Consider the following 26,051-nt stretch of genomic DNA (forward strand, 5'->3'; position numbering starts at 1 on the left):
TGGGCATTTGGGCTGTTTCCAAGATTTAGTTACTACAAACTGTGCTGCTACAAACATGGGTGTGCATATATTGCTTTAGTATGATGCTTTTGATTCTTTGGGGAAGATACCAAGAAGAGGTATAGTTGGGTCAAATGGAATCTCGTTTTAGATTTTTGAGGAATCTCCACGCTGATTTCTACAGTGGTTGCACCAGTCTGCACTCCTACCAACAGTGGAGAAGGGTTCCTTTTTCCCCATATCCCTGCCAGCATTTGTTACTGGTTGATTTCATGATAGCAGCCATTCTTTCTGGAGTGAGATGGAATCTCAGCGTTGTTTTAATTTGCATCTCTTGAATGACCAGTGATGTTGAACAATTTTTCATATTTTTATTTGCGGTTTCTAATTCTTTATCTGAGAAGTGTCTTTTTATTTCAGACGCCCATTTTTGCATTGGGTCTTTAAATCTGGGGGGTCTGATTTTTTGAGTTCTTTATATATTCTAGATAATTCAAGGGTTTGCTCTATTCCAAGTCCACTGCTGCTGAACAGATTTTACCACCAGCACAAAGGCTACGCTCATTGAGCACTTTTCAGATTAGTGTACCAACTTCAGCCCTGGGAGGAGAGTGTGGGGTTGCGTATACATTGGGCCCCTCCATTCCCTGCTCCCCATATTGTGAGTCCAATCAGGCTGTTCACCGGCTCCTCCCCAGCCAGGCAGACCTGAGCAGACCTTGGACAACATCCCTCTTCCTATACATGCGTGAGACACTACCACAGAGGACACTGTGAGGACCAGACCCCGGCAGAGCCCAAGCACCACGCCTGTGAGAGATCACGACTCAGCCAGTATGGCTGTCGCTGCTCTTCACATCCTATTCAGCCAGGACCCAACTCAGAGGGGGGCCGATTCTGGCAAAAGTCACACAGCCAGTCAGTCAGTGGCAGTAGCTGAGGGACATCCACCATACTCTCCCCTGCTCCTCCCCTCCAAGTCAGGCCCTTTCTAAACCAACAAATAAAAACCCCAGGATTTAGAAAAGCATACTTGTCCTCCCATCCATTCTGGACTGTGGCCCCACAGCCAGGTTCCCACCCCACCCCAGACCAATTTAAAGATATACATGTACAGATATGTTATATAACATCGTGACTTATATTAATGTACCATACCTGAAAATATATATATATGATCTGTAATCAGGATGCAGAGGAGCCCTAGATTACTTGGCAGAATTTTCATCTCATTTCTTTCACAGCAAACCATTGTTGGCGTTTTAGATACACTGAATCACAACGCCCCTCTCCTCCCAGAGGGCACTCTCAGTCCTACCCCTGGTCAAATGGAGCACTGGGAAGCTTGTCCTTGACAGAAGAGGAAATGGAGGCTCAGGGGGACCGCGGAGTCCCCCTTGAGTTCTAGGGTGCAAGGCACAGTGGGGGTGGAGGCTAGAACGGAGACACTGTTCCTGAAGAGTCCTCTAGCATGCCTGCCACTGGCCTGGGCTGCACACAGACTCAGGGAGGAAGGAAACAGAGGTCTCCTGGGAGGGGAGGGGCCTCTGGTGTCTGCCAAGCCCAGGTGCTACTCAAGAAAGCGTCTGCCTGGGTGTGGGGTTGGGCTGTGGAAGGTGAGGGTCTGAGCACCTAGGGGAAGGGGACTAACCAAGATGCTGGCTCAGGCAGCCCTGTGCTGGGGGAGGGGACACTCCTGGAGCTGACTCCACCCGGAGGCAGGTCACAGTCCTCACCCTCCCCGGCCACGGACTAGGTACTGAGTCTGGGCAGCTCTGAAAGAGAAGTGGACATTTCACAAATGGGAGCTGTGAGGCCCACAGAGGGGAAGAGATTGCCAAAGGCCGGCAAGCGTTTCTTTCTCTCTTAGCAACAGTGACAGCTCACGTGGACAGAGCACCCCCAGGTGCTAGGCCTGTGATAAGCACTTTCCACAGTCCCAGGAAAAGGCCAGTGTCATTATCCCACTTTACAGATGAAAGCGAAGCTCAGAGGCTTTGTGACTCTCCCTGAACTACTGTGAGTGGTGGAGGAAGACAAACTCAAGCAGGGGGACCCATGCTCCTTCCCAGCCTACCAACCTCTTAGAAGTTTCTCGGGAGCTGACTTCTCCCTGTCTGGCACTGTTGTGGGATAGGCACCCTTTCCCTGGCATGGGGACTCCCTGGAATCACACCTGCCTTTGGTAGCTCTCTGGCCCTCCTGGAGACAGAGCCAAGACCAAACTTGGGGGGCACTGCTAGATGAACCCCCACCCCCACCCCACCAGCAAAGGAGCTGGCTATACAGGCCTCAGGCTGGGTCCCCAGTACTCAGCTCTGGGAGAGGCAGGGGAGGGGAGTGTCCTCGCCTTCCGCTTCCTCCCCCTGCCTTAGACACACTGAGATGCTCTTAGGTGAGGCTGTTTGTCCATCCCCGGAGCAGAAGAGGGAGAGGAGACTGTTGTTGAGCCAGCGAGCCAGCTGGCCAGCAGGGAGGTGAGAGAGTGCGGGCGTCCAGGTGGGTGGTAGGAGCCCTCCTTCCTCAGTCGAATTGGCTGTCCAGGGGCGGAGGGAGCGGGTTGGGTGTCGGTGGAAGTTGACTACCACCCAGACTGTTCTGTGCGTCTTGCTCTGCCCCCAGAATGGGACGGAAGGGACTGTACACTCCTGGCGGAAAGGGAGTGCCGGTGGCAGAGCGCGGGGCCCTCCAGGTCTGTCCATCCGAAGTGGGGAAGGTGACCTTCTGACACAAAACCATCCGCTTGTCCGAGAAGTCAAGTCGCCGCACAGATGTCGAGGAATCGGACGGGGAGCCTGTCCAGAAACGCAGCTCCTAGCATGCGGCCCGCCACGCCAGGACAGCGGGACTACAGCTGGTGCACATGTGTGCGCAGGACACGGCCGGCACCTCCGCGGCTGGAAGGGCGCAGGCGCCAACTAGCGGTGGCTTCCGCCTAGGCTCGGGCCCCAGCGGCCCCCGCGACCCCCCGCTGGGGGCTCAAAGGGCCAGAAACCCCGGTCCCTAGGTTCTGGTGACCGTGAGCTACGGGTGATTTCCAGAGGAGTGGGGCTGTGCCCGGTCTTGTGCCAGGTCCTGGGGCCCATAAGAGTCCCATTTCCTGGAAACCCGTTCGAAAACTCGCCGTAGGGTAAGGAAAAAATCAGGTGGAGAGAAAAATCAGCGGAGGAACAAGGAAAGGGTCCGGATACAAACAGAAACCACTCCATGAATGGAACTTACAAACCCTAGAGACAGCAGGTCGTGGGCACAGCCGCTCCAGGACTGCATGGTGGCCCGCCCAGGCCCCTACCTGGCCGAAGCGCAGTGGGCTTTCCCCGGGGAAGCTCCCAGAGCCGACGGGCATCGAGGCTGAGTCCCTCGCTTTCCTCAGATTCTGCAGCTCTGCTCAGCCCTTCCGAGGGCGCGCGGGCCTTGGCCGCTAAGCGACAACTCCGAGGAGTAGGCTCTCCTGAAAGGTTCAGTAAGGAGCACTCGCTGCCTCCGCGATGACCTTCGAGGCTGGCACGAGGCCAGCGAGGGGGAAGCGAGGCTCTCCTGCGAGGTGGTCGGGGCTGGGCCGGAGTCCGTCCCCCTTGGCGTGCACTTGGGGTCTGATTTCGTTTGGCTACGTGGAATTGGCGCGCGCTGAGCAGAGGCGAGATCCAGGATGAGATCTGTCCGCCACCATCGAATCCTACGCTGCTTTGCCCCCAGCCTTGGAATTTGCTGTTCTGCACCTGTCGAACACTGCAGGCGACGAAAACCCAGCCCAATCTCCAATGCGCGGGAGAATCGGCACGCGTTCGTTCTCCTGAGTCCAGGGAGTGCATCTGGATCGAAGATTCCCAACGAATGGGGGTTTGATCTTTCCTGTTCCCCTTCCGCGCTCACCTGGTCTGGGAAACAGAGGAGAGGGTTATTTGTAGCGCAGCGGCGGCCCCCAGCCAGGTAGCAAACAGGCCCCAGCAGAGCTGTCCCGATCCCTGCTGCGCGGCCTTAGCGCATGGACCAAGAAGACGTGGGCTTGGACTCGCGGGGGCCACTTGTCATCGACGTGGAGAATGAGAACTCTCTTTGGAAGCCAGGGTCCTTAGCATTACAGCCGCTTCGCAGTTTCCTGCTTGCCTTCGTCCTCTTCCACAGTGCAGAACGGTGGTTACATGCATGGAGCGGGAAAAAAACCCAGACAGTCGTTACATGTGTGGCAAAAAAAATCCGGAAAGCACGCGTTTTGAAGGCCTCTCCACGTTTTCAAAGAGTCACCACGAAGAACGATGCCTCCCTCGAGGCCTGCACGATCCCGAAACTTTGGAGGAGAGGGCAGCGAGGAACGGGTGGTCTAACCCAGGTGGCTGCAGGCCCGTGGGGGACTCCCTTCCATCTGCTCCCAGGTTGGCTCAGGGACCACACCGAGGCCAGGCCGGGCCAGAGCCGCGCGGGGCTGGGCACGTGGCATGCCGGGCGCACAGGAGGCTCTGGGCTCAAAATAGTTTTGGGGCAGAGGGAGCGAGAGAACTCTTTGGGATGGCTCCCTGCGCGTTGTCACCGGCCTGGGTCCCCGCGGCGACCATTGAGGGTCCCAGCGTCACCCGCCCAAAGCAGTCAGAGCTCTGGAAGCCCGTGGCTGCTGGAAGGGAGAAGAAAGGGTAGCGGCCCCGTCCGAGAGGGAGATGCGACCCTGGAGATGGCGGCCGGGGAGCCTTCCACACATTTCTACCACAGGCCCCGGCTGCTCCCAACTCTCTGGGACCTGGATGACCGCACCGGGCCCATGACCCGGGGCGTCCTCGGCGGGGCGGGACCTTCCAGGGGTCCCTCCCCCGCGGGCCGCCGAGGTGCCCGCGACCAGAGTTCCAATTGGCTGCGCCACGCGTCGCTCGCGCGGCCCCGCCCCGCGGGCCCCGGGGTACTAACCCCGCGCGGGCGACCGCGGCGCTGCCACTCGGTTCTCCAGGATTTCTCCTGGGCCGCGGCCGCCAAGTCTGTGGGGCGGCCGCGCGGGTTGCGGGGCGGGCGGCGGGGCGGGCGGCGGCGGCACAGCCCGCGGGGCCCCGCCGTGGCCCAGGCAGCCGGGACGCCGCAGAGGGGCCGCGCGCCCTGGATGCGGGACTAGCGGGCGAGTCCGTCGGGGCAGCGCGGCCTCGCGGCGGGGCGATCACAGCGGAGCGTCCCCGGCGCCGCCCCCTGCAAAGGCGCCGAGGCCGGGCCGCGCAGCTTCTGCTTTCCCGCGTCTCGTGGCGTAGGCGGCCGAGGAGGTCTCCGCGCCGCTGCTCGCACCCTGACGGCCGCTGTTATGCGTATTCCCGTAGACCCGAGCACCAGCCGCCGCTTCACACCTCCTTCCACAGCCTTCCCTTGCGGCGGCGGCGGCGGCGGCGGCGGTGGCGGCAAGATGGGCGAGAACAGCGGCGCGCTGAGCGCGCAAGCGGCCGTGGGGCCCGGCGGGCGCGCCCGGCCCGAAGTGCGCTCGATGGTGGACGTGCTGACGGACCACGCGGGCGAGCTCGTGCGCACTGACAGCCCCAACTTCCTCTGCTCCGTACTGCCCTCGCACTGGCGGTGCAACAAGACGCTGCCCGTCGCCTTCAAGGTGAGTGCGGGGCCCGGGGCGGGGGGACCCTGGCGTCTCAGCTGCAGGAGCCAGGCCCCGAGAGGACTGCGGAGGGGACGCACCCGAGCCTCTGCGGCCTCGCTGCGCTGCGCGCTCGCTCGTCCTTCGGATTCTGAAGGTCCCTCCTGGATGCGCCCTGAACCCATAACTTTGAGGGGCTTTGCGCCCCTCTTCCTGGGCTTCCGGCAGCCCTGCACTAGGACATTGATGCAGAAAGGAGAGAATGAGGCTTAGTTTTCCTTGGTCGGACTCCCTGGGTCCCAGCCCTCGGAGCAACGGGGAAGAGGATCCCGACCAGGGTGAGGACACCGGAGGTGGGGTGCAGAGGGTGAACTGGGCCTAGCCTCCATTGCCAGCACCCTCCTCCTGCGCAGCTTCAGAAGCACTTCCTGCTCACACCCTCAAGCTCCAGCTTCTCACTCGCTACCGCTACCGGACCCACTGTAGGCCAGGATCGGTGGCACCGCATCTGGATGCAGCTGTTGCCAGAATATTCTGCATCCAGAATGGCAGGCTGAGATTGGGGGTGCTCTCACTCCTGGCAACCCCTAGTCATTCAGAAAATAGTTTTCTCAGTGTCAAGGAGTAGGCGACCGTTTCATTTTCATTTTTTTAAGGGAGCAGCGAGATGAAACGAAAACGCTTTGGTTTTCCCCTAAACCTCTCACAGCTGCCGTGAGAAAGGGCAGGGCAGGAAGGGCCAGCGGCTGGGGAGGTGGCTGCTCGAGGTGTATGGAAAAGGCAGCTGCTGGCAGCTGAGTCCGTCCCGGCTCCCATTAAGACGACTCTGAATTGGAAAAAAAGAACTAGTGGCTCTTTGAGGTCTCCCGGGTGACATCTTAAAATACCACTGGGGAAAATCTCCCGGGGAGGAGGGGGAGGAGGCCCGTGTGACTGTAATCGTCAGATCGGAGGTTTTACTGTCACTTGGAGCTTAAAAGGAATCTTTGAAATTAAAAGAAGACAGGATGTTGACAGGAAATCTGGCCTTTTTAATCAGACCCCAAACATTTTCTCCTTGAAATTTTTACCATCTGGATCCCCAGTCCCTGCACGCGGCGGCCACATTTAAATAGTTGTGACTCTATTTAGAATCTGATTCCTTTTCAGAAGGCATATGCCTCTTCTGCTCCTTGGGGTAGGAGCTGGGGGAGACAGCCTGGGGGTGGGGGCCATCACCACCCAGCATGCAGTTTTCAGCAGGTGCATCCTCCTGATATCAGAAGCTCCCCTCCTACTTTACGGGGGTTTTCTGGACTGACCTTTCTCAAAACAGCAGTTTGTTTTGCATTTTCTCTGCATAACGAAGTCAAGCTCTGCCGAGCCCAATAAACTGGGCCTGGGCTACATTTCAGGGCCAAATTTCATATGCCACAGGGCTCTTGCATAAACAGAGCATAAGGAGCAGTCCTGTTATTATTATTGTTGATACTCCTTTTACTTGGAGATGTGGTTGCTAGGAGCATGTTGATTCCTCTTTTGCTCTAGTGGAGGAAGACAGAGGAAGTGCGTCCCACCTCTGAGTGAATGAGCTAATTCTTAGCTCTCCCTTAGTTTTACTTAATTGAAAGGATGATTTCTTGGGACACAGGCTCACTGGTTGATATAGTACTAGAACAGAAGGTAGAGATTGCATCTTTTGTTTCTGTTCTATTTGGGCAAGGTCTTCATTGTTTTTAAGCCTCTCCCTCCCCGCATTTGAGAAATCTGCAGTGCACCTGGTACTTAAGGGAGCTGCCAGCCCAGCCCCTCCCCTCTTTCTCCTGCCTTTCTAAGCTGTCCCCTTCTCTCTGTGTCCTCAGGTGGTGGCACTGGGGGATGTGCCAGATGGAACAGTGGTGACTGTGATGGCAGGCAATGACGAGAACTACTCTGCTGAACTGCGCAATGCCTCAGCCGTCATGAAAAACCAGGTGGCCAGATTCAACGACCTTCGATTTGTGGGCCGCAGTGGGCGAGGTGAGTGGGAGGGAGACCTGGCCCCTGGACATTGGGAGATTGGTGATGGCCAGGTTGGGGAAGGAAACTGAGAGAGGCCTTGGTGTCCAGAAACAGGTCTTCAGAACCCAGTCTGTCTGCAGTAGCACTCTGTCATTCCTTCGGCTGTTAGGACTTCTTTGAGGATGTGAGGAAGTTCATGATCTCTTATGTGGCAAAGATAATTTTCTCCCAGTTTCTGGAGACCTTACTAACTCCGGAAGCCTTCCATGCCGCCCCTCTTTCCCGGTTAAGCACCTCTGGTCCCACAAAAGATGGTGAAAGATTGTGAGTTATCAAGCTCAGAAAGGGAGCTTGAAGGTCTTTTGGCTGAAGGCTCAGAGGATGAGCCTTTGATCTGTAGCCCGCTAGCCACCCTCTCCCAGGGGCAGTAGCTCCCCTCACTTTGAGGCCATCCCCCTCCCCCTGCTGTGGTCTCCTGAAGCCCCCTAAGCCCTAATGTGGTTCAGAAGAGAGATGAATGCAGTGTGGGATGTGTTAGGGCTGCCATCTCCTGCCCCAGAGGCAAGCCAGTGGCTGCCCTGCCTGTCTGATCTTCCCGGCAGCGGCTGCAGCAGCAGGAAGGCAGCACCAGACGCCACAGTGGCTGTTGCCAGGGGCTGTTGAGTGGGAGGCTGCGGGGACCCAAAACCCATCATCACTCAGCTGCTGGGCGGAGGAGTCCTGGAAACCCTGCCTGGTGGCAACACGGCGACTTGGGGGTCTGCTGGCCCTTTAAAACCAGCCAGGAGTGGCTGGGCAGAGAAGTTGCCCTTCCCTGGCCCCAGACAGCCTCTGCTTGGGGTGAAGAAGTGAGCTGAGTTCCCTTGCTCCCAGACTGCCCTTGAGGGCTGGGGCTGCCGGCTGGAGCAGAATTGTACTTTTCATCACCAATAAACAAGGCTTCTCAAGGCACTAGTTCCCTCAGAGCCGCCAGCCTGCTCCCTACAGGGCATCTGGGCACCATTTTGCCCTCTCCAGCCGCTCAGTGTATACATACAAATGTCAGACATACTTTGACTTTTCAGCATTAATTAAAACCAGGGCATTATTTGCATGTAATAACTGTTTACTTGTTACTTTTTATGAAACTGAAATAGTTTACATTCTTTCAAACATTTCCTGTTCCTGTTGGCTCCCTTCCCCACGCACAGATTTCTTTCAAACGGTGCCCTTAACTGGTTGCAGGTTGATGGATGGAAAATGTTTGCTTTTATGAATTAAGCTTTCATTGCTGCTCCTAATTAGTCTTCAAGCCCCTTTTGTCATCCCCAATCTCTCCAGCTCTTTGCAACTTAATCACAGCCCGGAGTGGAGAGTCACTGGGGCAGGTTGGTGGCAGTGGGCAAGGCTGGCCCAGGTGTGTGTTGGGGGGTCGCTCTGGCTGCACTCCAGAGGGAGGAAGCAGGCAGAAAGAGAAATGGGTCCCAGGAGCAACACTAGGCGGCAGGAACTCATGCTTCCTTCTCCCTCCCAGCTCCTCCCTGTCCTGGGATGAGAGCGATGGAAGGAGAAGAGAGGAGATTCTCTGACTTAGCAAGATGTCCTTGGCCTGTGTGTGCTGAAAATGATGTCTCCGTGGTTTGCATGCCCACAGACCCGTGCCCACCCCAGTTCCCCCAGGGAAGGGGATGGGTTTTCAAAGCATCCCTGAACTGCGTGCTCTTAAAGCAGAGCAGGCGAGGCTGGCGCTGAGATTTCGGAGGCTGAATTGATAAACCATTCCTACGTCCATTCTCAGCTCTCAGTGGTCTCACTGGTCCTAGGAGGCAGGATGACCAAGTGGGAGAGTAGGGATTCCCGTGCCTGTGGAACTCTGGGGCATTCATTAGAGTCTAAGCTCTAGAGTCGGCCTGCCCTAGTTTGAGTCCCAGCTCTGCTAGTGACATGCTGGGTGACATAGGCAAATGACTTAACCTCTCTGTGCCTCAGTTTCCTTGTCTGTAAAACCTGGTGGTGGTGATGATGATGATGGTACCTCCCTCATGAGATCTGGGGAGTATTGAAGGAATCAGTACCAGGGTATCAAGTGGCACGTATTGAGAGCCAGATGCAGTTGGAGATTTTGTTACTTCAAATGCTTGGAACTGGAGGAGGCTTTTGAGGTCCCTTTGAGCAGTGACACTCACTGATTCTCTGATTACCATGTGGTTTGGGCGGGGGTGGGGGGAACCCAGAAGGTGTGAATTGTTGAGTGGGAGAGGTGAAGGAGGCCAGGAGTAGGAAGGAGGGTGCAGATCCACCATGCAGGCACATCTCTGCTGTGCCTCAGAAAATTTCCACCTGAGAACAAGCTGTGATTGACACAGTCTAGGCCACTGTAAGAGTCGGGACAGGTTGGGGTTTGAGACCCAGGACACTTCCCTGACTCACTGACAGCTACCGGGACTAAGCGTTCATGTGGATTCTTCTGCTTGTTTGTAAGAACCACAGAGTTCTTACAGTAAGATTGTAGATGTGAACCACGAAAGGGGTGGAAAGGAAACCAAGTCCTGGCTGTCTCCTGCAGGGATTAGGCTCCAGGTCCCACCTGCCAGGCCAGCACCCTTTTCATAGAGTGATTATTTTGCACTTTAGTTTCCTACAGCAAAGTTTGTAGATTCCCACAATCTACCTAGTGTTTCTGAACCTGTGTAATTCTGTAGCTGCCATGGAGGAAAAAGCGGAGTAATATATAATGAATGTAGGGATGACATTTGAATATGTAAACATCGAGATGAGACTGCTTCTCCAAGGGGGACAGTCCCTCTGGGCATAAGCCCCATGACAGCCACAGATAACTGAGCCAGCGGGACACAAGGCCTGACAGTGGGCGGCCTCACCATCAGTGTCATGATTTTCTGAAGATGTGAAAACTCTTGGCAAAGTTTGGAGCAATTTTTTTCCTTTTTTGTGGTGCTGGCTATCAAATCATGGCTGAGCACCATGCTAGTCTACCACTAACCTCCCAAATTTACGTAAAACTGTCTTTCCTTGTGGAAAATTTAATAGATATTAAAAGTGCCCCAAAATTTGCCTTGTGTTATATACAACTGAGTTAGGTTCTTCAAGGGTTAGAGAATTTTTGTAAGCAAGATCCATCTCCCCTAGGAAAAATACATTCTTTCTGGCCCTGTGCAGTGCTGGGCATTTGTACCTCCCGCCCCCCACCATGCATCCCACCCCTAAATGCCAGCAGTGCCACCCCAGTGCTTCACTGACCACACACCATCACAAACCCCAAATTGTCGTGGAGGAGGTGGCCCCTGGTCTAGGCAAAACTGAGAATCATGTGAGCACCTGAACTGTCATTAACTGGGTAAAAAGGAACATTAGTGCTGTATGTGAAAAGTACTGGTGCAGGCCTAGGGGACCAGTTTGAAGAACGGTTAGATTCCATCTTGTCCGGTGCTGAGGAAACCCAGAGGTCCACTGAGACCCTTGCAGCTCCTGTGGGTGGTGCCTCTCACATAGGAACCCAGACCAGAAGCCCAGGAACTTCCCCCAGCACCCTGTCTGGCCTGGCTGAGCTTGCTGGTTGGGCCAGGGGCCTGGGCACTGCAGGAATGTCTGGAGCACCTGTTTTCCAAACATGGACTTCTTCCCTCCCTCCACAACCAGCCCTCAGCGTTCCCTGGTTTGCAGTCCTTGGTCTCTGGGCCGAGTGTACATTTGCCAAGCTTCTTGCATAGAGACGTTCACCCCCTTCATCCTTAGCTTCCTGCTCCAAGAGGCCAAGAAAGATGGGGGGAGAGAGGGGAGAGAGCACTAAGAAGGACCAGAAATGAGAGACACCCAGAAAGGAGGCTTTCTCCCACTCCTGGTTCTTGGGGTCCCTAACCCTCCCCTCCTGTCCACTGGGTCCCAGCACCCTGTCCTCCTGACGCCCTCTCTCTTCTCTTCAGATACTTGGGAATGGAGGAAGCTGTTGAGGCATGCTGGTGACCTCAGGCGCCTAGTGGTTTGTTACCTTGTGGGGGTGGTGGCTTCTCACTCTTCAGGAGCAGGACTTTAGTACCCTTGTGGAAGGCAGGCTGCTGCACATTCTAACCTCTCTGGGTTCTGCCTGGATGCTGTGTGTCCTCACCAATTCCATGCCCCTCTGTGAGCCTCAGTCTTCACCTCTGTACAAAGTGAGCTGTAATCTCTGCTCTTAATTCAATCAACAGGTGTTTATTGAGCACCTACTATGTGCCAAATCCTGTTCTGTGGGCTGGGGACACAGTGAACAGAACAAAAATTCTGGCCCCCAGGCAGCTTAGAGTCTAGCAGAGGGAGACAAAGAAAAATAAAAAAAGTTGGATGGATTATTTAAAATGATGAGCACTGTGGGAGAAATTTATGCAGTGCGGGAATTGGAGAAAGCAAAGAGAGGGAGCCCTGTGAGGCTGCAGATCGAGGGGCTTCTGTCATAAAGAAAACACAAAGGATTGCAGCATGGGAAGCAGCTCCATTAAATAGCAGAATGCTCAAAAAGTTGCAAAAATATGCTGCTTTGTTAATGTATTAAGTAAAGAGTTCCAGGAATGGTTCCAGTGGTGGCCATGACTTTAAAGTGTGACGAGCGTGAGAGATATTTAGAGGAGTCTGAAAGGGCTATAAGGTATTGTGTGAATGTCTGTCCTGTCTGTGGCGGCAAGGTCACAGGTATAGCCTGTAACACCTCTGTGGTTTGTGGCCTGAGCTCTTACTTAAAGACAGGCTGTTTCAGTTAAGAGATTGGGGACAATACCATTGCAATTTTTCTTCCTATTCCAGTTTTGGCCTGCTCAATGCTAAGCATTCCCTATGGAGGCCAAGTTTTAAATGCCTACTTTATTATTGTTTTTATTATTTTGGTGCTGGGGGTGGAACCCAGGGCCTAGTGCTTACTAGGCAAGTTCTCTACCACTGAGCTACACCTGCGGCCCCCCAAAAGCCTCTTGAAATAAAGTGACCAGGAAAAGCCTCCCACAGAAGGTGTCTTTTTTGTTCAGACCTGGAAGTGCACCTTAGTAAGCTGTCCAGTGCAGCTGTGGCCAGGCTGCTGTTACAGGGAGTCAGGCTCCTTGGTCTTCAGTGTCCAGACTCAGGCTGCTAGCGCTCCATGGTACCTAAACTACCATCAGCCTGGCCCAGAACCAAAGAGGTGCTGGAAAGGGCGGGGTGGTTCAGAAGTCAGGGACACGCCCATCCTGGGGAGTGTTCAGCTGCTCAGAGGGGGAGGACTTGAGAAAGAAGTAACCTCTGAGGGAAGGAAGGCACCAGAGGGCAGGAGCATCCAGGGGAGTGGGTGGCAGGGATTTGGAGGCCACCTGTCCTGCATTTCTCTGGACAACCTGCACTTCCTGTTTCAAGTCATGCTGAGATCCCTGTGGCCTGAGAGTGAAGGGCCAGGTTTGTTCAGACTTGGGGACTCAGGAGCAAGTGCCTTAATGTTTCTGTCCTGGCCTACAGTTGCTGGCTCAGGAGACATCAGAGAAGTCCTGCTAGTTCCCAGTGGAGCTACAACTCTGTCACACTTCAGCTTTAAACCCCTTGCGTCTCAGAAGCCCTTGAGTCTTTGGCACAGCCCCTGTGCCTGGCTGGTTTAATTTTGTTCAGGCTTCTCCTGTTTCTGAGGCTAGAATTTTCACTTGATCTCTCGACCCGTGAGTACCCAGCCATGCAAAGGGAGCCATAAGACATGCCCCACCCTGAGCTTCACCCCTGCCTGGCTCTGGAGCCACCAGAGGAATGGAATAGCCTGTGACAGGTGGAGGCAGGGGTAGAAAGAGGGGTATCCAGGCACAGGAGGGAGGTGAAGTCTGATGTGGACATCAGGGAAACCCGCATCTCGTATAACACAAAGGTTCGGAACGTAACCCAGTACAGTCTGAGAGGATGTCTCCTACTTTAGGCGCAAGTAACATTGGGTTCCCTGTGGGAAAACCCTCGGCTTAGCCTACACCAACCTGCCAACTCCCAGGCCAGTCACAGGATCACCATAGACAGCAGAAGGAGCACTGTTTGTTCAAAGTAAACCTTTATCAGCTCTCTGCATGAGAAGCCTGTCTCAGCCTAGAAACAGAAGTCACCAGTGAGAGGCAGAACTGTGAATGGAGAAGACCTCGGTGTTAGAGAAAGGAGAAGGCCAGCACCCTGGGGGAGCTGATTGTGTCACCGAGACAACATGAAAAGTGTTAACCAGCTTAGTAGATGGTGAAAGTATAAAGGACCTAAAGCAGTAATTGGTGTTGGATTATGATGGATAACCATATGAAAGGTTTCCGTCTCACTCATAACAGAAGAAGAGCAAAGAAAATGCAAAGTCTGAAGATCTTCCATCTTGATAGACACTGGGCAGCTGAGGGCATGAGGTGACATTGGCCCTCTCCTTGTTTGGGACGTGTGACCTGGGAGTCTGAGAGTCACCTCACCCCAAGAGATGTGACAGATCACTCACCGCTTTTGCAGATCTACTCTAAGGAAATAAGCAGAAATGAAGACAAAGATTTTTATAAAACAGAAGGTCATTTTTATTTTATTTTCAATGGTAAAAAAATTATTTTAAAACATTTATTTCCTCTCTGAGGAATTTTGAATGGAGATTTTGGAGCCAAATGTCTGTCTAAAAATAGAACAGGGTTCTGGAAATAACAGTTGTGTCTGCAAATGAAAAGTCTGCAGCATCCAGATCAGCCTTCCTCTAGCTTGGGCCACACACGCCAGCCAGAAACTGGCAGCGACGCAAAGACCCTGGGGCCTACAAGGAGATAAATAAAAGAGGAGGCTTCTGTAACTTGAAATATTTTATAGCCATTAAAAAAATGAAGTTTAGAAAGAACTTTTAATGCCATGGCAAAGTATTTCTGATGTGTTGTTAAATGAAAAAAGGGTATACAAATATATATTATAGTGCAACTGTGTAAATACACAGACCTGTACAAAAAGGATTGGAAGAAAAAATGCCCAAATGGTAATGATGTTTATTTTTGGCTCATGGAACTGTTGAGGGGGGCGGTTTCTTCTTGTTTTATAGTTTCTGTATCCTCAGATTTTCCTACAAAGATTACTACTTTGACAAAAACAATGCTAATGTGTATATACACATACCTATGTGTATATGTTTGTATATATATTAACACACACACCTAACCTTGCTCCCCACTGCAAAATTATGTGGGTTTCTGAAGAGTATGAACAGCACCAATAAAAGGCCCAGACGCAGGGAAGGAATAAAACGGGGGGTAGAATTAGTCCCAGGCTCCTGGGGGCCTTGAAAGCCAAGCCCAGCAGCTTGAATTTCAGCCAGAGCCTCGTCTTCCAGGCTCAAAGGGGAGAATCCTGCCTCTTCTAAGAAATCAGGTTCCTTGCAGAAGGATAAGTAGGAGACCAGGGTATTGTGAAAGCACCAGGAGCCAACTTCCTGTCTTTATCTCCCCAGGGAAGAGTTTCACACTCACCATCACTGTGTTCACCAACCCCACCCAAGTGGCCACCTACCACCGAGCCATCAAGGTCACTGTGGATGGACCCCGGGAGCCCAGACGTAAGTGCCACAGAGCCCCTAAGCCCTGGGCTGGGAGGAAGGCAGGGGAGGTGGGCAGGAAAGTCAGACACACGGCACCAGGTCCCTGAAACACCGGTAGGGCTGCAGTCCTCGGCTCTGCACCCTACACATACCATGTGCCTGCTGCAGACTCTAAACCCTCTGGCCTCAGCTCCAGACGGAGGCCAGCTGGGGGCTAAGACTGGATGATAGAACCAGCTGGGGGATCCCAACCTGTGGGCTGACTGCCTAGTGGGGCAGAGGGGACAGGGAGAGGAGGGAGAGGAGGAAGCTTCATATCCAGGTGTGTTTGGGGTGGAGGCTAGATCAGGTATGCTCTCCATGCCAGCTTCCTCTGCCAGTGGCCAGGGTATGTGTGGCAGGCAGTGATCAAAAGGCAGGAGCTTGTCCAGCTGTGAGGCCAGGTCCCCTCCTTGGAAACCCTTTTTTGAATCTTAGCATGTGCCTTGCTCGAGTCTCAGGACCTTTGCCACTCTGGCCCCCGGATCCACACAAATGAGACCCATAGTGCAGACTTGATTCTGCAGACAGGTGCTGAGCACCTCCTTTGTGCAGGGAACCCTGATCAGTCAAAGTAAGTCTGCATTTAACTCCTGCTGCCTGCTGAAGGCCCTCGAGTTTGCAGATCAAGACTGGAGAAGCTGGAGGGGAAGCCCCAGGTCTGTGCTGGCTGGACGAATGAGTGCATGAATAAATGCAGCAGAACAACCCACCTGCTCTGGACTGGCTGCTTCCTAGCTCTGTCCCAGAGCTCTTCTCTTTTGCAACCCCCTGCATTGAGGGCTGGCCTGACCCCTTTGTAAGTGCAGTACTTTAAATTTAGAAACCCTTTCGTGCTTGTTTTTGCATGGGATCATCAGGCAGCAAAGGGTTACCCTCCTTGCAAGGAGGAGAGGACCTGGGCCTGGGCCCTGTGGGGTCTCACACATGTCAGATGTGGGGAGTGCATTGCAGAGGCAGCCTCTCACCCACTGAGGCAGGAGGACAGGCTCTTTGGGCCAGGTAGCTCTGGGAGAGCTTCCCTCGGGGCCTCTCAGGGTCCTCTAGCTGGCCTGAGCTCCCACTCAAGGTCAGCCAGCACTTCTGGCCAAATTCCTGCCCGTTTCTTCCTGATGGGACCAGACATGGACAGCTTCATGCTCTGGGCTCTGGGCTCTGGACCCCAGGCCAGTGCTGTTGGCTCTTTGGCCTCAGTTTAATCATCTGTGAACTGGGTGGGTGAGCTCAAGAGTCTCAAGGTGGTGATGACTGGGGAGCCTTTGTGATCCATAGGCCACCAGGTCACAGAGAGCAGGTTGCTGACCCAGCCTGCCCGACTGAGGGACCTCGGGGAAGACACTGTCATACCTCAGTTTTCTTGTCTGGAAAATGGCTTTCCATAACCAGCTACCTCATGATGCTGTTGAAATAAAATGTGTACAGCACCTCAAACACCTGGCAACCCATTCCCTTAGCCAGGACTTTATCCCTGTGTGATCTTGGGCAAGCCACTGACCCCCTGGGCCTCAGACCCCTTCTGCACGAAGTGGGATGACACCAATGCCCTGCAGGCCTGGCAGTGGTGGCAACATGTAATGGTTTTGGCAGACAGAGGGTTCTCCAGGTCACTGGCCCTGGTTTTCTGGTCTCCTTGGTACCCCACCCCTACCCAGGGAGCACCAGGGTGGCTGCTGGCCCCAGCCTGGTCACAGAGGCATGGTCACGAAGGGAGAGGATGTGTGCTCTGAGTCCCAAGCAGGACCCGGATGCACAGGAGCCACAGTTGGGTTCAGTGTGAGGATGTAGTAGTTAGGGCCCCTCCAAAAAGAAGGGCAAAGCCACAGAGGCACATGATAGGGGTCTGGAGCATGTTAGGCAAGTCCCAGGGAGCCACGCTGAGCCTGTACCCTCCATGTTCAGCCTGCCCAGCCCAGTGCTGCCTGGCCTTCCCTCCCAAGGCCCCGTGTGAGTGTAGAGGCTCAGCCCTGCCCTCCAGAGTCCCCACTGGAATCATCTGCCTGCACTTCTCTCCTCGGGTCCCCCAGGCCTGCATGGCCTTTTGAGGGGTGAGCTGGTAGGGGCAGGGGTGGCACAGGACAGGCAGGTGATGTCAAGGAGACAAGCAGAGGTTTGGGAGAGGCCGGTCCCTCCAGATCCCCCATCCTTAGGACAGACTTGCTCCTGGTCTTCAACCTGGGGCTGTAGACAAACCCTTCCCCTTTCCTGGCCTCAGTTTCCCCATCTAGAAGAGGGAAGAGACCAGCTCCACAACTGTGGTCACTGAATAGCCCAGTATGCCAGGCAGGGTGCAGAGTCTCCATGAATTGAGCCTCAGCACGCCCAGGGGGAGGTAGGGAGACAGAGCTGCTGCCCAAGGTGAACTTCAGGGCTCCTGGGGCTCCCATCAGGGCCTCAGAGAGGCCCAGGCCTGCCCACCCGTGTGCAGGTCTATAACAGGAATTGCATTAGTGTCTGTTCTGGGGAGTTGTGATGTTCAGTGAGTTTCTGGTGCCTGCCCCACAGGAAGTGCCTGCAACCCTCTGGTGCCATCGTGAGTCTCTGCACCCCAGGAGTTCCTTTGGGGGCTTTTCTCCTGCTTTGCAGCTCAGCACCCTGTGAGATCTGAGCCTGTGCAGGGTGGGGCGGGTGCAGGGGAAACCCCCGGGAGCACAGGAGCAGGGTCTGTAGCTCCCCGAGGCCCGGCTGTGGGTTATGTGGCTGGGTCGTTCCCCCCCAGTGCCCTGCAGAGCGTGCCCAGCCTCCAGCCGGGTGGCCAGCTGGTCTGAGGCTGACTTGGTGGCTTCCTGCTGATGTGGCCTTGGTTTCTGAGGTTCTCAATGCTGGTGTTCCTCAGAGTCACTGGGGGCTGGTGAAAATGCAGGTTGCTGAGCCAGATCCAAGATGGGGCAGGAGGAGGTGCCAGTGCCCAACAAAGCTGGTGCTGACCGCAGTTTGGGAACAGCTCAGCCCGTCTGCTGGGCTCAGCAGGTGCTGGTGTTGAAAGGGTCAGACCCAGGTTCTTGATCCTTCCCTTGGCCCCTTTCTTCCCCAAAAGGTACATGGAATGATTTCCACAAATATTTTCCTGGGCATCTGTCATATGCCAGGCACTGTTCCACATGCTGGAGACACCACCATGAATCCATCCGAGTGGGTTCTCAACCTCCTGGGCCTCGAAGTACAGAGGGAAGAGATGGAAACCTGTCCTGCTGTCCCTATGGTCCCGAACCTCCCCGCCCCAGTCTGTGCCAATGACCCCTGTGTCATCCTCTCCTGCATCCTCTTCCATTGTCACCCAACTTGGGCCACCCTAGCTTCCTGCCAGGCACACTCCTGCCTCAGGGCCTTTGCACTGCCGCTCCTCCTGCTAGGAACACTCCCCGCTAACACCCTCAGTTGCATGGCTCACTCCTTCCCACCCTGAGGCCTTCTCACTGCCACCCTGCTTCAGGTTGTGCACAGAGCACCCTCACCTCTCCCCTGATCCTCCTGGCCTCAACTCTGCCTTGAATGTTTTATCACCTGGGGTGCTATGTAGTTCTCATTTATTTCATTAATTATTCATCCCCCTCCACTATTCTTTATGCTCCACAAGGATGGAGGCTCTTGTCTCTGTTTTGCCTGGCAATGGTGTAGACCCTGGGGATACAGACACAAGCATGTAGTAGGTGCTTAGTAAATGCGTGGCAGTGAGTTAATTTTAAGCAGCAGAAGTCCCATGGAGACAAGCGAAGCTGGGGGAAGGCTGGAGAATGGAGGGTGGGCCACTGGGGACAGTGGGGAGGCCCCCACGGAGGTGACATTCGACGGCCCTGAAGGAAGAGAGCTAAGAGCCCAGGTGGCTGCTAGGGGACCTGGCATGGTCTGGAAGAGTGACCAAAGCCTGCAGCTGGCCTGGGAGTCACTGATGTTGCTGCAGTTTTGTACTGGGCTGCAGGTGTGGGGAAGCAGAGGGAGGGAGGCAGGCCTGGCTGGGGAGAGGCCACTGCTCCTGGCCCCCAGGGACCAGGACCCCAACAGGCCAGGAGTGTCCCCCAACCTGGGCGCAGGCCTAGGGGAGGAAGGGGACACAGCCCAGCAGGAGGGAAGGGGTTAACCTCAGACCTCCTGGATTCCCTAATGAAGCCCAGGCCAGGCCTGGAAGGGGAGGGAGCTGCCTCCTGCCCGCTGGCCCCCTGCCAGCCCATTTCCCTGCCCAGCCACCAAGGGCTTTCATCTGCTCACAGGGGGCCGATTCACAGTGGACCACCCTGGGCCAGCACCCGCCTGCCACTCCAGCGGCTGTTCCAAGTCCGGTGTAAATCTCCTGACAGGCCGCAGAGCGCCTGGGCTGGCGCCCCACCCATGGCCGCACAGACAGTGGCTCCTGTGTCTGGGGCGCGACCTCGCCAGAAGTGGCATCAGATGGGTGAAGGGCTCACCGTGTTGCCCAGCCGACGTCTCTGTGCCCATGGCCCTGCCCAGCTCTGCTTCTCCTTTTTGTGCTTCCTGCTCATCCCAGCTGGGGGACAGCTGCTCGGCTGGTCTCCTGCCAGGTAGAGCTCGTGGCCAGGTGATCTGGCTGTCCTCCCTTGGAGGTCTTCGGAAGCACAGACCTTGTGCCAGCTGGCCACTCCAGGTTGAATCTCACCATGTGGCCTTGACTAAATGCCTCCCCTTTCCTGTCCATAAAAGGGGGAGAGGATAGCAGCATCTCAGAGGGTTGTGACCCTTGGAGATGACACATGTGACCCGCCTGGCACAGTGCCCGTCACACTGTAGACACCACTAGAATGGTCACACTCCTATCCGGGGGTGTGTGTTGGGCAGCACGGGGCAGGGGTTGACCCTGATGGCCTCTCGGTTCTCCCCAGAAGCACCAGGCACATGCTGGGAGCCATGCTGGCTGGGCAGGGATAATGAGGGATGCCATAGGGAGTAGTAAGGGGTCCCCCAGCCTGGAATAAGCAGTGTCACCCAGCCTGCAGGGCCCATTTCTTCCTCTGCTTTGGCCCTCATCACATGCTCAGGGCTCAGCCATCCTGCTACATTTGCTGAAGAGGAGCTATTACCTCAGAGCAGGTGGCCAAGCCAGAGCTGGGACCCTGGGCACCTTCCTTGAAGGACAGGGCCTGGTGGGCTGTTTAGTTCTCATACCCACCCTCCCCCTCAGAGCTTCTTCTTGACAAATGAGACAGCTGGGGCCCAAAGGGAGAGAAAGATTTTCCCAGGACCATAGGGGTAACTGACTGTGACCAGGTTTGGGCTTGGGGATGCTGGACTCTCAGGAGGCACAGGCTGAGGTCTGCCCACCCCTAGGCGAGGGTATAGGTCAGTAAGCAAAGCTGTGCTGGGGAAGCTGTGTGCGGCATAAGCCCCGCTGCCCAGGCCAGGCCCCTCGGGCTCCAGGCATTCCCTGTCCACCTATCCCCTACCCCTTCAGTACTGCACTTTCAGAACTTTGTGATCTGTCTTCCGGCTCATCCATACCCTTGGGGGTTAGACAGGATGATAACTGCTGGACAGATGTGGAAACTGAGGCCCTGAGGAGGAGAAGCACTTGGTGGGTTATAGCAGGGTTTGACAGAGACTTAAACTCTCAACCTTGAGCTTCCAAGTGGGACAAGAGCCCCTGCTGGAGCCCACTGAGAGGCTCTCACCTTCCTGTGCCCAGGCCCAGCCTGGCCCTGCAGAGAGCAGCTCTGTGTCCATGGCTGAACCCAGTTTTCAAAACCCAGGCCCTTTTCCTGAGTGGTGGGCTCCAGGGAGCACAGGTGGCTAGATCCCCTCTTTGTGCCTTGAGCACATCGAAGACTGTCTCAAGCCTCAGTTTCCTCACCTGTGAAGTTGGGACAGCAGCAGACCTTTCTCGGGAAGAGGCTGCAAGGAGAAAGAAGGCAGTCGTATGAGCTGCTCAGACACTGCCACGGAGGAAGTGCTCATAGAGCAGTGACTGCAATCAGTATTTCCACTCCTGCAGCTACTGGGAATCAGTGGCGGGAGAAAGGGGGCTTCCTGGGGTAGGGGCTCCTGGTCTGGGCCTCACAGGACAAGAGAAGATTCCCACAGAGGCTGTCTTGAGTGGAGGCTCTGAAGTGGGGGCAGAGAATATTCTGGAACCTGGGCACGGGAGCAGCATGAGGTGTGGGGACACGGCCCTGCCTTCTTTCCTCTGTAGGGTGCAGGTAGCCAGCCTGACCTGTGGTGAATTCTTGCAATCTTAAGTCAAGGACTTTCAGAGGGAGAGGGCCTCAGTGAGCAAGCTATGCAGAGAGGAAACTGAGGCACCGAGGCAGGGCCGCAGGTGACTAGCAAACTGGGCCAGCCCCCACCTAGCTCTCAGTGAGGAAACTGAATAAAAGAGGCCTTTTCTCTGGCCCATCTCCTCTCCCCCAGCATAGGCACTTCCGTTCCTTCCACTCCAGTGTGAGGCCAGGCCCCGTGGCTCAGAGACTCTCTGGCGCCCTGGCCATGTGGGGCTGCCTGGGCTCCCTTCTGCCCCTCCCCAGCAGTGGCTTCAGTGCTCCACAGCCACAAGGAAGCATCCCCAAGAGGAGGGAAGATGCCTCTCCTCATGTTGGGGAGCGCTCGCTCTGGGCTGGGGTCTCTTGATTCATAGCCCCAGACCGTGGCCCTTGAGCAAGCTTGTCTTACAGCCTCAGTGGCCCCATCTCAGCAATCGGAGCAAAAAGGAAAGTCAGAGAAGGAGCCCGGGAGCGGGTGCGAACCTGCCTGCCGTCCTGCCTCTGTGATCTTGGTACAGGTCAGCACCCTGGCTTCAGCGTGTTGATCTCTAGTTCAGCCTCCGGCTGAGCAGGGCCAGCAGTGACTTGTGCGGGTGGGAGGTGTCCACAGACCCTGTGGGGCCAGCACCTAGACCCTTGAGGGCAGTGTGATGGGGACACCACAGCTTGAGGCAGGGAAGAGAGTGCAACTTGAGTGAGGCCCCTGGGCTGGCTCTGAACCCCACCCTCCTTCCTTTGGTGCAGGAGTGTCTGTAAACACTCTACACGGTGTGACTCAGAAACAGGGGACTTTATCCACCAGTGATGATAATGACAAAGCCTGAGGTTTTGCACCAGCTCTGATGGAGCCCCATTGGCTCACTTCAACCTTGTGGTTGATGAAGGCACCCAGATCCTTTGCACCCAAGCTGCTGTCAGATCAGTCTGCGGTCTCTGTAACCATCCGGCAGGCCTGCTAGTGAGATTCCCCTGGATCCATTTGTCCCCTAGCCTCTCCTCAGTTCCCTGCCATTTCCAGTGTCCTCAGCAGCCAGATAGCCTCCTTTCCCTCAAGGCCTGTTGGGGCTGAAGACTGAGGCTGGCCTGGGAAGCTCTGGCAGCAGTGGCTGCCACAGGGCACATCCTCTCCACCTGCCCCAGTCCCCACCCACCCCACTCACCTCTCGTGGTCATCATGCAGCTCCAGCTCCAGCCAGTGTCCCCAGCCTATGGTTTCCCATTTGCTGCCAAGAGTCTGGAGCTGGGGGAACAGCAGTGGGACCTGGCCAGAGGCCCAGTGTTCTCAGCCCTGCCGCAGAGTCCTGTCAGAGCCCAGACTGGGGCCTCGTCAGAGGAGAATGTGGGTTCCCTGGTTCTCAGTGACCTGCTAGGCCCCTGTGGCCCCCAGGAGCCCCTGCACATTTCTGAGGCTCTCAGGTGCCCACTTGAACTTGTGACCAGATGTACAGGGGTCTATGGGTCCCAGAACCCTTTGTGTCCCCATTTTGAAAATCAGAAATGAGGTCCATTCTAAGGCTCCAGCTCTGTTCTCTCCTTCCCAGCAGTGGTCCCCAGTCACCCCTACAGATTTCCAGTTCCCTGGAAATAGCTTGTCCAGCCCCAGGAAGAACAGTGCAATTCCACCTATTTGTCTCTTCTATCAATTTTTAAAAATCACACATTACTCCAGACCCAAGACCTCAGCAAACTTCTCCCTCTTAACTACTTCCCCACACTTTTCTAAAGGGGCTCAGGTCCAGGAAATTCCACCACCTTCCTTGCTGTGTGACCTCAGGGAAGCTCTCTGTCTCTCTGGTTCGTAGTTCTCATTTATAAAAGAGGGCCTGGCTGCCTCCCTCAGGAGTAATGGAGGCAGAACAGGCAGGAATGCACCACCCTCCATGGGTGCAGCCTGTTCCTGACATCTGCCCTGGAGAAACCTTGGACTTGAAGTGGGAAGAGGGCTGCTCCTGGGGTCAAAAGCAGCAACTTGGGAAGAAGCTAAGTGTTCATGGAAGAGAGGAATGGTGAGGTGAGCTGCACTCCCAGTGGATGAGGGACAGCCAGTGGCCCAGCGGTCCTTGCAGACTTGCTGAGTTCCCACCACCCTGGATGGCCCAGGGAGCTGTCATTCCTGTGGGCTGGTGACTCCCCACTTCAGGGATAAGGAAACAACTCATCTGCAAGGCGAGCCATTCAAAAAGAAAGTGACAGAAGGATAAGCCCTCCTGGGCTGAGAGCACTCTGCAAGCTCCCTGGGAGCCTCTGTGTTTTCCACGCTGGTCACAGAGGGGCCTAGGGATGTCAGAGCCTGGCTGCTATGCTTCGGTTTTCGAAAATTTCATTCATAAGCGCTGCCTGTGGGATGTAAAGTGATTAATTGAAAAAGACCATTTGTGTGTGTGTGTGTGTGAGAGAGAGAGAGAGAGAGAGAGAGAGAGACACTAGGGAGGTCCCTGAAAGCTTGATGTCCCTCTCAAAAGTGTCATCAGGCTGCAGGGAGCAGGGGCAAGGCCACACTGACACTGCAAGCACCTCTGGGGCCTGAGAGGGGAGGCTGGGTCCCTTGGCGCGGGCCAGCAGAGAGGGGGTGTGGGAGATCCTGGCAGTGTTCAGTGTAATGTCCCAAGCTGGACGCACGGTCCCGAGCCTCTGCCCGGCATCCTGGTGAAGCCCCTCTGTCTGAGGCCCAGGGCCTAAAACAGCCAACAGGGCCTTCTCTTCCTGTTGTTCTTGCAGACGGGGATGGAGGGCAGCCGCAACCCTGGCTTCTCTCCCCGCTTGCCTCTGGAACCTGCTTAAGCTACTATTCTCGTGCCTGTAGCCTCAGTTTCCCCTTGTACTGCACAGTGTGCTACAGAGTTTTGGGTCACAGGCTTTGATTTGAATCCTGAACTCATGTCTTTTTTTTTTAATGGTACTGAGGACTGAACCCAGGGTCTTTACATTGTGCCATATCCCAACCCCTTTTTGGTTTTTGGTATTTATTTGTTTGTTTTGAGACAGGGTCTCACAAGGCTGGCCTTGAGCTTTACTGTGTAGCCCAAGCTGGCCTCAAACTTGTGATGACCATCCTGCCTCAGTTTCCCAAGTGCTGGGGTTACAGGCATGTACCACCACACCCAGCCCCCAGCCCTTCTTATATTTTTCATTTGGAGATAGAGTCTCATTAAGTTGCCCAGGCTGGTCTTGAACTTGCAGTCCTCCTGCCTCAGCCACCCAGAGTACTTGGGAGTTACAGGGGTGCACCACTGAGTTCTTGTACTGACTTTACATCTAACTAGCTGAGTGACCCGGAGCCCTGGGGTCAGAGTGATTATCCAGCCCTTGTAGTTAAAGTGAGACCATGGCCCGAAGCTACCATCCTCTGTTCAGGAAGTCTCCTGAGAACCTTAGCGGGAGCAGGGTGATGACCTCAGGGTCCCCCACAGCCGCCCAAAGTTAGACCTCAGGAAGAATTTCCCAGCGATATGAGGCACTTCTGTGTCCTCTGAGGCCCTAGGAAGCAGTGACTCATAGGCTCCATGCCTCCACAGGGCACCGACAGAAGATGGAAGACCAGACCAAGGTATTTCCTGACCGCTTCGGAGACCTGGAACGGCTGCGCATGCGGGTGACACCGAGCACACCCAGCCCCCGAGGCTCAATCAGCACCGCCAGCCACTTCAGCAGCCAGGCCCAGACCCCAATCCAAGGTAAGGAATGGACCAAAGAGGGGCAGGAGTGGTGGGTGGAGAACCAGGATGGGGGGTCGTGTGCCCTGATCAGAGTCCCTCCCAAAGATCACCCACTGCCTTTGTATTGTAGAAGAGGCAGCTGGCACCCTAGATGTCTAGACCTTCATTCATTCACTCTGCAAACACATGTGGTGCCTGACCCCATTGTAAGCATGACCAGACAGAGCCCCTGCCCTCCGGAGCACGATGCCTCCTGGAGGAGGTAGGGTGAATCCTGCAGTACTTATATCAAAACTGGGCATGGCATGTCCACAGAGCCAGGAGCAGCACATCCCCATTCTGTACACAGCATCCCTCCCCCAGCCTCAGCATTCTCATCAGGAAGTGGGGGGGCTCCCTGCCCAGGGTTGAGCTGATGTCCAGATGACATAACTGCCCTCAAACAAACTTTAGACACTGTAAAGTGAGGTGCCAGGCCTGGGCGAGGGACAGGGAGGCACAGAGCCAGGAGGGGACCAGGCCTGGGACTCTGTCCCCATTGCCTAGATGAAGGCAGTAAGCACAACCACAGCTGACCTCAGGCAGGTCCTCCCAAGCAGAGATGCCTGGCCCATGACCAGTGCAAGGCAAGTGGACAGATGCTGAGCCAAAGCACAGGGGCTGTGGGCAGCTGGCGCTTGGGCCTGGCAGGGGTGGGGCTGTCAGCACAGGCCAGGGCAGAGGCTAGGGCCCATTCTTCTCAATCCACCAGGGCCTGGGTAGAACCTATTTGACAGATGAGTGCACAGAGGCTGAAGAGGTCACGGGCCACCCTTGGATCACACAGCCTGTCGGTGTCCAGGTCCGAAGTCTCTCTAGTGTTCTGTACTTCTGCAGGCCTGAGGATGGGGCCCAGAGCAGGAAGAGCCCAGGGCTCCTGCCTGTCCCCTCCTTCCTTGCCCCTCCACCTGCTGTGCTGAACTGGTCCCACTGGGACCCCTGCCCAGGGAGGTCTTGTTCCAGCCCTTGCCATGTGCCGGGCTTGACGCAGCCTCTCAGATGAAGAGAAGACACCTCCATTGTAACCCAGGCTCAGGAAGCTGGACCCCCGAGGTGAGAAGCAGTCCAGCACA

At 55.4% G+C, this 26,051-nt stretch overlaps 1 protein-coding gene across 1 annotated transcript in view; it reads left to right on the forward strand.

The window, feature by feature from the left end:
- The window catches only part of Runx3 (RUNX family transcription factor 3), a 56,307-nt gene that overhangs the window by 24,684 nt on the left and 5,572 nt on the right, over positions 1-26,051 (forward strand). Inside the window, exons 2-5 of the mRNA XM_004850604.3 lie at positions 5,292-5,572; positions 7,396-7,552; positions 14,955-15,059; positions 24,799-24,957. Of these exons, the coding sequence (XP_004850661.2) occupies positions 5,292-5,572; positions 7,396-7,552; positions 14,955-15,059; positions 24,799-24,957 (702 nt within the window). The remainder of the gene's footprint in view (positions 1-5,291; positions 5,573-7,395; positions 7,553-14,954; positions 15,060-24,798; positions 24,958-26,051) is intronic.

The sequence above is a fragment of the Heterocephalus glaber genome, unplaced genomic scaffold, assembly GCF_053883595.1.
Source record: "Heterocephalus glaber isolate CG9 unplaced genomic scaffold, H.glaber_assembly_v1.0 deba00001452, whole genome shotgun sequence".
NCBI lineage: Eukaryota > Metazoa > Chordata > Mammalia > Rodentia > Bathyergidae > Heterocephalus > Heterocephalus glaber.